We start from the raw sequence: 14,560 nt of genomic DNA, 5'->3' as shown, positions 1-14,560 counted from the left end.
CAGACATAGCAGCATACACCTCTAATCCCAGCTTCAGGGAGGTAGAGACCAAGAGGTTTACAATTCAAAACGGCTAGAGCAAGAAGTTATTGAGGATTACAGTGGAAGCCTGCATCCAGGCAACAGCTGAAAACCGCTTCAAAAGACAAAAGGCGAGGGATGTGGCTCAAGTGGTGTAGACAAGTGCTAGACCTCAGCTTATGCGACACAACAAATTAAATACACAACAAGCATGCGCTGACTGAGAAAACATTACTTCCATGTGTATAATTGTCTATGAAGAAAACTGTGATGTCTGTGATGACAAACTCCCAGAAGTGATGTAATTTCAAACTCCCAGCCCCAAAGAAGACAATCTTTACAGAAAATAATCCTGAAATAAGCAACTGAAATGACAAGGCAAGGGCCGGGAGTTTGGCCTACTGGTAGAGTGCTTGCCTAGCATGCACAAAGACCCAGGTTCGATTCCTCTGTAGCGTAGACATAGAAAAAGCCAAAAGCGGAGCTGTGGCTCAAGTGGTAGAGCTCTAGGCTTGAGAAAGTCCAAGGACAGTGCTCAGGCCTTGAGTTCAAGACTGAGGACTGGCAAAATAATAAATAACCAGAAGTGGAGTTGTGGCTAAAGTAGCAGAGTGCCAGCCTAGAGTACAAAAAAAAAACAAAAAAAACAAAAAACCCACTAAGGAACGTTGCCCCACTACCAACACACACACACTTGCCTTTCCTTTGCAGAGTCAACAAGGAGAATGGCAAACATTTATTTGTCCTATAGGAAACATAAAACAATACTGTGAACCAAGTTTCTAAGTCAACAAAACAGTTGCTCAAAGAAAGACAACGCTGGAGGTGGAGCTGTGGCTCAGGGGGTAGAAAGCCAGCCTTGAGCAACAAAACTGAAAGGCGGTGCTCAAGGCCGCCGAGGCCATGCCCAGGACGGGCCTGGCAGCCAGCCCTCCGCTCTGGCGAGGGGGGCAGGCAGGAGGCAGCAGCGTACCTGAAAATGGCGGGGCTGCAGACGTGCTGCGGATCCAGCGCCTTGCCCTGGATGAACTGGTAGCAGAGTCCGTTGTTGAAGGTGCAGTAGAGCTGGGGTGCGCAGCCGTGCGCCTGCAGCACGCGGAAGCTCTTCACCTCTTCCTCCCGGTCCACCAGCAGCTCCGTCTTGTTGCCGTAAATTCTCACCAGCACCACGTCCTCCATGGTGTCGCCCACGTAGCACGCGATGAGCTTGTTGGTGATTCCATCTGTGAACAGCTGCCTCGGGAGAAAGCACAGAGAGGGGGACACGCTGGAGGGGCTCCCCCGGACACCCCGGCAAAACCCAGGCTGGGACAGGGCTCAGGGCCCAGGCACAGGCTTGGCAGCCACTTCCAATTTTCTGCTGCTAAATGAATTGGAGCTAAAGAGTTTCATTGACCTTCTTGCTTGGGCTGAGTTTGATTCTTGATCCTCAGATCTCAGCCTACTGAGTAGTCTGGATTACAGAAATTATAAAGCTCATGCTAGATTTGGATAACATACAAGCCCTAGATGTATGCAAGATTCATATCAGATTCCAAAACACATGACAGAATGTGCATATAGGCTGAAATGGGGGAGAGGGAAAGGTTAAAAGGTGCTAACTGACAGAGAAGCTAGATGATCCCGCATGACTTCTTTGGGTTTTAAATGCCGACCTCATTTTCTTTCCTTCCTGGCCAAATGTCTTCCAAGAGAACTTTACATTCACTCTTTCCCCTCCCAACCCCACCATCTGCTCTTTCCTCTCATTTTGATTTGCATCATGTAATGCATGAGGCACATGGCTCTGAAATAGTACTAAAATGTGCTGAGTAACCTTTTTTTTTTTTTTGGGGGGGGGGGCTAGTCCTGGGGCTTGAACTTAGGGCCTGGTGCCTGTTCCTGAGCTTCTTTTGCTCAAGGCTAACACTCTATACCACTTGAGCCACAGCTCCACTTCTGCTTTTTCTGTGTATGTGCTACTAAGGAATCAAACCCAGGGCTTTGTGCATGCCAAGCACTCTACCACTAAGTCACATTCCCAGCTTCAATCAAATACGTTTTTAACTCTTACTATTTTCAGCTCCTTATCATAGCCATCATTCTTATACTGTTTCTTTAAAACCAAGTCCACACATTAACTAAGGGATAAAAGGGGCTGAGCTTTATTAATTTCTTTCCACACCCACACCCACAGGCTCCCCCTACACAACCTTCCATCCTAGCCTTATGCAAGTGTTGGCCTCTCAGATGGTTTTGCTTGATCAATCTTCATCCAACTACATTATTATAAACATGTCATATACATGCATAATGTATGTGTATCATCTATGTCATGCATATAGCATGCTGGACTTTGGACATCATATATATAACATGTTATGCATAATACATTATACATTGTTATTGTAATTATACAGTAAATGTTAAATATAGTATATATAAAAATGCACATATACGTGTATATAAAAGAAGATGTCCAAACTCCACAGTGTGTTATGAGGCTTGCAGTATATTTCCTTTCCTAGATAGTCTGTTTCTTCTTCCCTGAGGGCCTCTTTGCTTGCTTGCGTCCTTTTTATAATGTAGGTATAGTGATTTTCATAAAACAAAGGGAAGTGATGCAGGCCACACCAGGCCTTCTCCTTGCCTGGCCTGCCTCAGGCAGTCTCGGGTACAGGCTGCCTGGCTCTCATCTGTTTTACACTTGGTCTCTGGCTCAGGCCTGACTGAGCTGAGGGTTCTCACCCTAAGACACCATGGCAGGTGTGTGTGGGGGGGGGCCTGACACAGTCAGAGCGCGCCATGTAACAGGACACAGCTTGGGTCCGCCTCCACACAGGATACAGTAGGGGGAGCTGGGGAGGGGGGGATGAAAATCACCCATCAAAGTCACCTTATAGCCTGAAAACCCTCAGACCAGGAGTCACTGGAGAGAGCATACACGTTCACAAGTCTCCTCCCCTCCCTTCTGCTCTCCTCCCCCAAAGACAACACAGAGCAGAGTTTTTGAGACACTGGACTTCTGATAATAGAGCTACTTGTGACTTGGCCCTGGGACAGCCTCGATCTTTCATGGCTGGTGACAAATGGAGGCCGAGTGCTGAGAGAGCTGTGGGTGAGAAAAGGTGAGGTGAGGTGCGAGCAGGTGGAGTCTGCAGGAAAGAGCACAGATCCATGGACAGAGCAGTCTGGGGAAGAGAGCACTGTCCCGCTGAGCACAGGACTAGGACAGCCACAGAGAACCTAGGAGAGGCAAGGAAACAGCCTAAAGGATTACCAGAAACACTGCCAAAAACTGCAGGGGATGAGGTCATTCTCATTCCTATAGCTAGACTGAAAAACTTCCCCAAGTCCAAGGTCAGTGGAGAGAGAATGCAGAAGTCTTGTATCAGGAACTTCCCTAGAGCAAGGGCTAGAGCACTAGCCTTGACCAATAAAGCTAGGGGAGAGCACCCAGGCGCTGAATTCAAGCCCCAGTACCCAGCACGCGGGCACCTGGGCACGCGCGCGCACGCACGCATACACACACACACGCACGCACGCACGCACGCGCACACACACACACACACACACATCACATACCTGGTTTTTAGCCAGTTGTTACCATGACTTGGATAAATACCTACTGTATCTTGTTCCCATCCTACAAATTATAATTTCTAGAGCTGGATATAGATTTACAAACTGCTCAAATATGTAAGCCTTCTTTTTTGCCTCTAAAGGGGGAAATACTGCCACTTTGACATACAGACTGTCTCTTGAGAATGTAGGCAATTAAGAAATCTTATTTTATTATGTGTGTGGAGAGAGCTGTCCTTTCTTACAGATCCCCAGATCTTGAGCTATGTAAGCCCGTGTGAAAATGCCATCATCTGTCCACAGTTCAAACTCAGCCCGGACAGAAAATCTGCAAGATTCATTCTCCAGAATAACTGGGAAAAAAACAGAGGTCCCAGGGACTGGCTCAAATGATAAGAGCACCTCGCTGAGCAAGCAAGCCAATCGAGTGAATTCCTGAGTTCAAACCCTGGTACTGGCAAAAAAAAAAAAAAAAAGCAGCTGAGAAACAGAATGCAATAGCAATACTGAAATTTTTGTCCTATGCCAAGTTTGAGATTGTCACAATATCTATTTAGTAAAACTATTTTGTATCTATGTAATCCCTTGTAAAATGACCTTCTCACATTATTTTCCCAGAGAATTACTTGTTTAAAAAAAAAAAAAGCTGGGTGCGATGGCTCACACCTGTAATCCTAGCTATCCAGGAGGCTGAGATCTGAAGATTGCAGTTCAAAGCTAGCCTGAGCACTAAAGAGCACCGTGGGACTCTTATCTCCAACTAACCACTAGAAAAGCGGAAGCAGGGTTGAGGCTCTAGGGTAGGGCGGTAGCCTTGAGTTGAAAAGCTCTGGGACAATGCCCAGGCCCAGGAGTAGGGCGGTAGACTTGTGCTGAAAAGCTCAGGCACAGCGCCCAGGCCCAGAGTCCAAGCCCTATGACCTACCAAAAAACAAACAAACAAAACAAACAACAAAAAAAAAACCTCATCCAGCCAAGCATTCAGTGACTCAAGCCTGTAATCCTAGCTACTCAGGAGGCTGAGATCTGAGGATTTCGGTTCAAAGCTAGCCCAGAAAAGATAGTCTGAGACTCTTATCTCCTAGTAACCAGCAAAAAGTTCAAAGTGGAGCTGTGGCTCAGGTGGTAGGTAGGATGCCAGCCTCAAACAAAAAAGCTAAGAGACAGAACCCAGACTCAAATACATACACATACACACATACACACATACACACATACACACACACACACACACACACACACACACAGCTCAAAAGTAATTAGTGAATCTCAACACATCCTTGGTAACATTTCAACACCTCAGAAGGGCACAAAATGCTGGCATGGAACCACACCTGCTTCCAGAAAACATCACTTCTCTCCCTCCTCACTCTGCTCTGCCCAGCAACTCAATCTAGCCTCACTCTCTGTGTGCCACGGCTTCCTCGGGCCAGAAATGCCTCTCCGTTTCTTCTAGACACAGCTTGAAGCTGAGGGTGCAGCCGCAGGAGCAGGCACATTCCCAAATGTGCTTTTGCCAACGACCTCCCCACCCCTGCAAACCCACCCGAGGGCTCCTTTTACGGGTATAAATGGTCCAAAAAACCCAGAGGAAACAGAGCTCCATGCTGAACCCCAAAGTGGGTTCCACTGACTGAGATTTAGGACCAAAGGATTCCTTTGGTTCAATTCTGCCACTCACCTGTGGGGAGGGGCGCGGCATCTATTCCGGCATTCCATTTCATTCCCAGGTAAGCAGTGAGGCCACTTTGCACCCATTTCAAAATTCATCAAGGTGCATGCCTGGCAGGAACTAAGACTCCGAAGCCACCCCATTTCCATCCCACTGGTCCCTGTCACGCAGGTGTTAACATCTGGAGATAAACTAGCACACAGCAGCTCCTGGGTCTACAGTGACCTTAATGCAATACATGGGAAGAAATACTAATAACTTCCATAAACTGGAGCCTTATCAAATATTGCACAACTCTCTCAGTACGTGGCAACATATTGCCCACAGTGTCAGAGTACAAAGAGAGGCAAGAGAGAACAGAACGCTGGACTTAACCAGGGAAGGGAGAAGCTCTGCAGAGAATCATCTAGAACTCTTACGTGCATCTACGACTCTCAAGATGCCTTCCAGGGCCGGGAGCGTGGCCCAGTGGTAGAGTGCTTGCCTAGCATGCACAAAGACCCGGGTTCAATTTCTTGGTAACACATACGTAGAAAAAGCTAGAAGTGGTGCTGAGGCTCAAGTGGTAGAGCTCTAGCCTTGAGAAAGTCCAAGGACAGTGACCAGGGCCCGAGTTCAAGACCCAGGACTGACCAAAAAAAGATGTCTTACAGACACATCTTCTATGCACACTGAATATATTAGCTTAATTGGCCTAAGATGCTATGAAAATATCGACTGCTCAAAGAAGAGACAAGTTTATCTTTTTTAAAAATAGAGAGAGCTGTAATCCTCACACTCAGGAAGCTAAAGCAGGAGGATGGGGAGCTTGAGGCAAGCCTAGGCCACCTGGCAAGACCCAGTCTCAAGACAAAGTGGGGGCGGGGGGAGAGAGATGGGAGGCACAATCAATCAATCAGACCTTCAGGCTGAGTGCAGATCAGTGCCAGGTCACTTGGTCACGGTGTGAGGAACCAAGTTGTCAGAGCCCTACCACCATACAATAGCAAATGAATTAAGTAGATTCACCAGAACACTGAAGGGAGCCAGCGTAATAGAGGAAGTGGGTAAACCCACTATTTTATTCTTTAAAGAATATTATCAAAGGCCAGGAGTTTGGCCTAGTGGTAGAGCGCTCGCCTAGCATGCATGAAGACCCGGGCTCAATTCCTTAGTACCACATGCACAGAAGCTGGAAGTGGTGCTGTGGCTCAAGTGTTTGAGCACCAGCCTTGAGGATGCCCAAGGACAGTGCTCAGGCTGTGAATTCAAGGCCAGGAGTGGCAAAAAAAAGAAAAGAAAAAGAAGGGCTGGGAGTTTGGCCTAGTGTAGAGTGCTTGCCTAGCCTGACACTAAGACCCGGGTTCAATTCCTTGGTACCACATACATAGAAAAAGCCAGAAGTGGTGCTGAGGCTCAAGTGGTAGAGCTCTAGCCTTGAGAAAGCCCAAGGACAGTGCTCAGGCCCTGAGTTCAAGTCCCACAATCGATAGAAAAAAGAATATCAAATATTACCTATCAATACTAAAACAAAAGGTTAAGGATATTTCATAGACTACTGAACTACCTTCAAAATGGTTTGAAAGCCAGGAAAAGCATGTAAACACACAAAGACCAGCTTCCAAGCTAGTGCTTTAGACGCCCTCGCCCCGCCCAGCCTCCAGCAGCTGGTAGTACCGATGTGTGCCACTGGGCCTGGCTGTAGGCTCAAGACAGATTTCAGAAACAGGGAAGTCAGCAAAGGGCTGGACTGCAGCTCAGTGAAGGATGGCTTGCCTAGAATGCACGAGGTCTGGGTTCTACCACCAGCTCCAGGAGAAGAAAATGGAGGTGTGGTATCCTCCCTGGCGGGCTTTGAACTGAGATCCTCAGATCTCAGCCTCCTGCGTAACTAGGATTACAGGCGTGAGCACCCTCTCTTTACTCCTTTAATCAAGTAAGGACACCGTGAACAGACTAAGATTAATTATTTCGTGTGCCTGTTTAAGTTATGAGCAAAGTCTTGGCTCTCTTGGTATTTTGACTGAATTCAAGTTTTTGCTTGTTTCTACATTTTTCTGGTAAATCTTGGAAACCAGTTTGTAGAAATAGTGGCCAAGAAGCTCCTAAAATATGTTGAAAGCACATTTTAAACTTATAAAAAGTTTTTTTTCAATCCTGAAGAAAGCACAGGCTATTTAGTCAGCTGCCCTAAAATTTGTTGACTACATGACACATGGTTTCCCCTTCTGACAATGGAGAGCTGATTTTTTTTTAATCCTTACAATTCTAAGAAAATAAAATCTCAGAAGCAAATATTTCCATTGAGATTTGCTGAAGAAATTCTAAAGCATCATTAAGGCTTGCAATGACCTAGACTATAAGAAGTAAAATCTATTACATTGAGAGGCAAATAACCATCTATTCAACTTACTGATTCACCTGCCTCTAGACCAAAACAACTTTGTACTTCTTAGAACATGACTATCACTAAAGAATAAATATACTGGAAGATTTACCATCACAAATAGGTACATAAGAAGTTCAGGTTACAAGCTAAAAGGTCAAAATTAGACATTTCCACACAGGCTAAGCATGCTAGTACATTCCTGCAATAGTAGCCAAAGGAAGGCCAATACAGGAGGATCTCAAGTTCTAAACCAGCGTGGACTAGAAAGCCACCCCTGTCTCAAAAGAAAAAAAAAGTTGTTACACAAGAAGCCATGCTCGGCAGGGCACCAGGGTTCACACCTGTAACCCTAGCTACTCAGGAAGCTGAGATCTGGGGTGAAGGTTCAAAGCCAGCTCGGGCAAGTCCTTCAGACACTCATCTCCAATGAACAATCAAAAAGCTGAAAGTGGAGGTGTGGTTCAAGCAGTAGAGTGCTAGCCTTGAGAAAAAAGAAAGAAAAACAAACAAACAAAAAAAAACTCAAAGACAATACCATACCCAGGCTCTGAGTTCAAGCCCCAGGACCAGCCTTGAAAGCAAGAAAGCAAGCAAGCAAAAAAGAAGCCATGATTTGATAGCAATTGGTTATGAACTTTCCAACAGTTTGATATTGCTATCTTTTGCCCTTTTACCTATTCCTGGCTTTACATCACCAAGTTTCACCTTAAGAAAAGAGACAGCAGGAATATGGCTTGTGGTAGAGTGCTTGCCTAACACACATGAAGCCCTGGGTTCAAATTCCTCAGTGCCATATAAACAGAAAAAGCCAGAAGTGGCACTGTGGCTCAAGTGGAAGAGTGCTAGCCTTGAGCAGAGAGGCTCAAGGACAGCACCCAAGCCCTGAGTTCAAACCCCTCAACTGGCCCCAAAAAAAAAAAAAAAGAAGGAAAAAGAGACAGTATCTACTTATGATTTTTTTAAATAAAAATATCCTAACAGATGATTTTGTTAATAAAAACATCAGCCTGACTTATTATAGTACCTTCAACTACTCTTCTCCACACAAGTACGTCAAAGGAAGTTCCAATCTTCAAACCTAAATGTCACTACTTAAAAAGTAGCACTGCCTGTAAAAGGTATTGCTTCATTCATAACTGCCAGAAAATAAATCATTTTAGTAAACTCTGAAACCTTCTAGACAGTCGACAAGTTCATTACTAATGTAAGTAAAATCAAGTATGAATGACAGTATACATGTAGCTTAGTGGCTTAGAATGTGCCTAGCATCCATTCCCAACACAACAAATCATTTATTAATTGGTGTAAGTTTCGATTTGGAAAAGAAAAAAATGTATTAACTTTTTTAAATTATACATAAACATCACAATTTCCTATATTCTTACTCTAACACATCTACCTTCACCTGAAAATTTCAAAACTTTTCATCTCACAAGTTTCTGTGGGTTTTGGTTTTGTTTTGGGTTTTTTTTTTTTTTTTTTCCAAAACATGAGTTCATCTGATCTGCTCAGAACTCTTCTAAGCCATCAGAACTGAAACTAAAACTTAGTCAAGTGTCAGGAACTGCCAGACCCAACCCACTACTCATGTTTAATTCATTTTTGTACAGGTGGCAGGCTACTCTAAGAACTAAGGAAGGGGAGGCGGGGGACATTCAAATCAGCAAACCTGGCAGAAGTCACTGGACAACTCAGTGAAGGGTGCGCATCACCAAAACCAGGCACATGACTTGACTCATGCTGATATTTTCTTACATTACAGGATCGGGTCTCAAACCCTGGCTTTTGAAATCACATGCGTGTATGCATGTATGTGTGTGCGTGTGTGTGTGTGTGTGTATGCACATACATAAAAAAAACTGAACCATTCAAAACATGAAGGATGGTACAGGAAATCCTAAGTGTATGGTGACAGATTATAAAACCCCTACACCCTCCGGGGCTTCCCAGGCTCCTGAGAACAGCCCAAAGCCTGCACCCCACATTCCTGTCACCGGGCCAACTTGGAGTAATTCAGGTGACCAGCCCGGCTGGGCCCCTGCAGAGCTCCTGCAATCAAGGCCCCAACATTGTGGAAACGAGTGCTGACCTGACTCGGGAAGGGAGAGGAAAATGCACGCGTGTGTTTGCACGCTGGATAAGCCATCAATGTGGGTGGTGGGGAGAGAGAGGGTGGCAGAGAGGAAAGGATTATTCATGTAAGGACTTGAGGCTCCAGTCCAGGACCCCGGGCTAGGAAGTTGGCGGAGGACGGGGCGGGGGGGGGGGGGGGGGAGGGGGGGGGGGTCGCTTACAGGTACCCGGGACCAGGGGCTGGGAGCGTGGGTCCAGGCGTGCTATCATTACCAGGAATCTTCCCGGGTGGCATGGCGGGGTGCGTCACGGGGTGTAGCGGTTAGGATGGGCAGATCTGCCTCCCTGGCACCCTCAGAAAAAGGTCAGGGAGGAGGGAGTCAAGGGAGAGGGGGAGAGACCTTGCTAGGTGTGACGATCAGAGAACACAGCATTGGGGGGAGGAGGGGGTTCAGGGGGCCAGGGGGGCGGGTTCCTCCGGGCCACGGTGTGGGGTTGGGGGGGGTCTGGGATAAGTGGGGACCCCGTTCCTTGCAGGGTCACCTCCCAGGGGTCTGGGATACGTGGGGACCCCCTTCCCTGCAAGGTCACCTCCCAGGGGTCTCAGATCGATATGGGGCCAGGAGTCTGGGATACGTGGGGACCCCCTTACCTGCAGGGTCACCTCCCAGGGGTCTGGGATATGTGGGGACCCCCTTCCCTGCAGGGTCACCTCCCGGGGGTCTGGGATACGTGGGGACTCCGTTCACTGCAAGGTCACCTCCCAGGGGTCTCAGATCGATATGGGGCCGGTAGTCTGGGATACGTGGGGACCCCGTTCCCTGCAGGGTCACCTCCCGGGGGTCTGGGATACGTGGGGACCCCGTTCCCTGCAGGGTCACCTCCCGGGGGTCTGGGAGACGTGGGGACTCCCTTCCCTGCAGGGTCACCTCCCGGGGGTCTGGGAGACGTGGGGACCCCGTTCCCTGCAGGGTCACCTCCCGAGGGTCTGGGAGACGTGGGGACCCCGTTCCCTGCAGGGTCACCTCCCGAGGGTCTGGGAGACGTGGGGACCCCTTTACCTGCAGGGTCACCTCCCGGGGATCTGGGAGACGTGGGGACCCCGTTCCCTGCAGGGTCACCTCCCGGGGATCTGGGATACGTGGGGACCCCGTTCCCTGCAGGGTCACCTCCCGAGGGTCTGGGAGACGTGGGGACCCCTTTACCTACAGGGTCACCTCCCGGGGATCTGGGAGACGTGGGGACCCCGTTCCCTGCAGGGTCACCTCCCGGGGATCTGGGATACGTGGGGACCCCGTTCCCTGCAGGGTCACCTCCCGAGGGTCTGGGAGACGTGGGGACCCCTTTACCTACAGGGTCACCTCCCGGGGATCTGGGAGACGTGGGGACCCCGTTCCCTGCAGGGTCACCTCCCGGGGATCTGGGATACGTGGGGACCCCTTTACCTGCAGGGTCACCTCCCGGGGATCTGGGATACGTGGGGACCCCATTCCCTGCAGGGTCACCTCTCGGGGGTCCCAGGGTTCCCCGCGGCGGGGGTCACCTCCCGGGGGTCCCCAAGGCGGGGGTCACCTCCCGGGGGTCCCGGGGTTCCCCGCGGCGGGGGTCACCTCCCAGGGGTCCCCGCGGCGGGGGTCACCTCCCGGAGGTCCCGGGGTTCCCCGCGGCGGGGGTCACCTCCCAGGGGTCCCCGCAGCGGGGGTCACCTCCCGGGGGTCCCGGGGTTCCCCACGGCGGGGGTCACCTCCCAGGGGTCCCCGCAGCGGGGGTCACCTCCCGGCGGTCCCGGGGGTCCCCGCGGAGGGGGTCACCTCCCGGCGGTCCCGGGGGTCCCCGCGGAGGGGGTCACCTCCCGGCGGTCCCGGGGGTCCCCGCAGCGGGGGTCACCTCCCGGCGGTCCCGGGGGTCCCCGCGGAGGGGGTCACCTCCCGGAGGTCCCGGGGGTCCCCGCGGAGGGGGTCACCTCCCGGAGGTCCCGGGGGTCCCCGCGGCGGGGGTCACCGCCCGGGGGTCCCGGGGTCCCCGCCGTACCTGCAGCGTCACGTCCCGCGGGTCCCAGCGCGGCCGCAGGTGCCGCAGCAGGCGCAGGGCCCCCTCGCGGCAGCGCCGCCCCTCCTGGTCCGGCACCGTCACGTCCAGCCGGGGCACGTCCGGGGAGCCGGGCGGGACGTGGATGTAGTTGGCCATGGCCCAGGCGACGGCGGTCACCACCACCACCACGACGACGGCGACGGCGAGCGCGGCGGCGGCGGAGGGCGCCGACAGGCTGCCGCTGGGGCCTTCCGTGCCGGGGCGCCCTCGCCGGAGGGCGGGCGACGGGGAGGAGCGGGACGAGCCGGGGGGTGAGGGGAGGGCGGGGACGCAGACGAGGCGCTCGGCCGCCGAGCCGGGTGTGGAGCCGCCGCCGCCGCCGCCGCCGCCGCCGGGTCGCAGCGCGGCCGCTCGCGGACGCTTCCTTCACGGCTCTGGCCGGCGGCCCGCCGCGGAGCCTGCCGGGAAGGGCCTGACGCTGGCGTCGCGCGGGGAGGGAGGGGGCGGGGCCCGTGACGTCAGCGCCGCCGTGCTGGCGCCACAATGGGCGTGGCCACACCGGGGTGGGCGGGGCCTGCGCGTCCCCGGCCGACCCGGGCCGCCCCCCCACCCCCACCATCCATCCCCTGGTCGTCCTGCTCTGTCACCCACCGTCCCCGCCCTGGGGTTGGGGGGAGATTGAGGGGGGGAGGAGGGGGAGGAGGGGGAGGGGAACAGGGTGGGGAGCCCCCTCCTCCTGGCCTTGAAGTCCCTCCCCGGGGTGACTCACCCACCTGATCAGGTGAGGAGGAGGAGGGGCTGGAATTGGGGGGGGATGAGGGGGGGAGTTGGGGGGGAGGGGTTCAGTATGGGGATGTGGGGGGGGGAACAGGGTGGTGAGCCCCCCCTCCTGGCCTTGAAGTCCCTCCCCGGGGTGACTCACCCACCTGATCAGGTGAGGAGGAGGAGGAGGGGCTGGAATTGGGGAGGATGAGGGGGGGAGTTGGGGGGGAGGGGTTCAGAATGGGGATGTGGAGGGGGGGAACAGGGTGGTGAGCCCCCCCCCTCCTGGCCTTGAAGTCCCTCCCCTGGGTGACTTTTGCCCACCTGATCAGTGGAGGCCCTGGGTGAGGAGGAGGAGGAGGAGGGGCTGGAATTGGGAGGGATGAGGGGGGGAGTTAGGGGGGTGTAGAGGGAAAAGGGGGACAGTCAGAGACCCTGACCTGAACCCCAGATCCGCCTCTGATCTCAGCTGAGTCTGGATTCCACCCCCTTGGGATCCTCAGTGGCTCCTCAGACCAGGCCTGAGTGAGGCCCAGGGTTAAAAGGAAGGGGCTGGAATGTGGGGGGAGAGCCTGCCAGGGGGAAAAGGGGGGCAACGAGGGACAAGAGACCCTGGGGCCTGAGGTCAGCCACGGATCTGGGCTCTTGAGCCCCATGCATTTGGTGATCGCACCCCTGGACATGGCCCAGTACTGCCACTAGATTCCTGTAAGGACCTATAGGTTTGGGAAACATAAGGAGGGATAGGGGGGAGATGGGAAGGAGGAAAGGAAGGCAGGAAGGCAGGCAGGAAGGAAGAAAGGACATAAATCAAGATGTGCATTGAGTTCAAACTCCTTCCTTCAGCTACTTCATGGCCATTTGTGTATGTGTCTGTCTGTCTGTGTATCTGTCTTAGAGCTTGGAAGGGCCTGGGTGCTGTCCCTGAGATGCGCTCTAGATCCACAGCTCCACTTCCAGCTATTTTTGAGGGGGGTGGGGATAGTTAAATGGAGATGAAAGTCTCACACACGTTGCTCTCTGCCCAGAGCTGGCTTCAAACTATGATCCTCAGCTCTCAGCCTGCCAAAGATAGGGTTTTATATTTATTTGTTTAGGCACAGTTGTGTAAGACATTTCAAAAGTTATTTCGAAGGGCGGATACTTAACCACATTTGGTTATTCAAAGCCTGGATCGGGATAGAGTCTGGGATATAGATAAAAGGGGGGAGAAAAAAGAAGTTTGGAGACTCAGGAGAAAGATGTTTGGTATTCAGGCTGTGTCCTGGGGAGGAGAGAGGTCTTTATGGGACATAGGACTGTCAGCTTCCAAAAGAAAAGAAAAATGGTAACAGAAAAGAATAAAACAACTGCCACCTCGAAACCTTTGGTGTTACATTTTTCCCAATCATTCACTTCTAAGGTATCCAGACTGCCTACATTTCTTTGAGAAATTTGAGGATTTGATCCTAGAATCTGAACTCACTACAGCCAGATGGGTACATAGATGGTAAACACATTTGGTGAATAATTAGGAAATGAAATCCCCAAGTGAAATCAAGTAACCCTCCAAAATGTTTTATAACCCACATTAGCATACATTTATATTCTAGTGATTCCAAAAGCTTGTTTTGTAACTCACGAAACAAATACTTCTCAACTTGGACAGTAACAAAACCAATACTGGGATGACAAGACATAATGTCATACTTGCTAAACTGAAAAGAAAGGGACATCGAGTTTTACAATACGGCAAAGAAGTTGATTCAACATTGACCAGATTTAAGCAATTTCGTTTTTAAGTTTCAATATCAACTATGGAAATGAGGCATTGAGTTCAGTCCCCAGAACCAAAAAGAAAGGAGAAAATGACATCAGATACAATATCATGTACTTCAAGAAATGTTAGATTATGCATCATTTCGGGGACAATAATCCTAAACTGTTCAGATTTCAAGCAGTAGCTCCTAGACTATTATATATATATATGTTTATTAGACACTTGACATTTAATTCTTTTTTCCACCAGTCCTGGGTCTTGAACTCAGGGCCTGGGCACTGTTCCTGAGCTTTTTTTGCTCAAGGCTAGCTTT

At 51.0% G+C, this 14,560-nt stretch overlaps 1 protein-coding gene across 1 annotated transcript in view; it reads right to left on the bottom strand.

The window, feature by feature from the left end:
* The window catches only part of Etnk1 (ethanolamine kinase 1), a 43,347-nt gene extending 31,239 nt beyond the window's left edge, over positions 1–12,108 (bottom strand). The window contains exons 1-2 of the mRNA XM_090324478.1: positions 11,727–12,108; positions 995–1,254 (exon numbers count right to left, since the gene is read on the bottom strand). Of these exons, the coding sequence (XP_090180604.1) occupies positions 995–1,254; positions 11,727–11,882 (416 nt within the window). The 5' untranslated portion in view covers positions 11,883–12,108. The remainder of the gene's footprint in view (positions 1–994; positions 1,255–11,726) is intronic.
* Between the last annotated feature and the right edge of the window lie 2,452 nt (positions 12,109–14,560).

The sequence above is a fragment of the Megascapheus bottae genome, chromosome 35 (assembly GCF_031878675.1).
Source record: "Megascapheus bottae isolate mThoBot1 chromosome 35, mThoBot2.hap1, whole genome shotgun sequence".
Taxonomy (NCBI): domain Eukaryota; kingdom Metazoa; phylum Chordata; class Mammalia; order Rodentia; family Geomyidae; genus Megascapheus; species Megascapheus bottae.
Note: the sequence above shows the minus strand (reverse complement) of the source record. Positions and strands in the feature narration are given on the sequence as shown.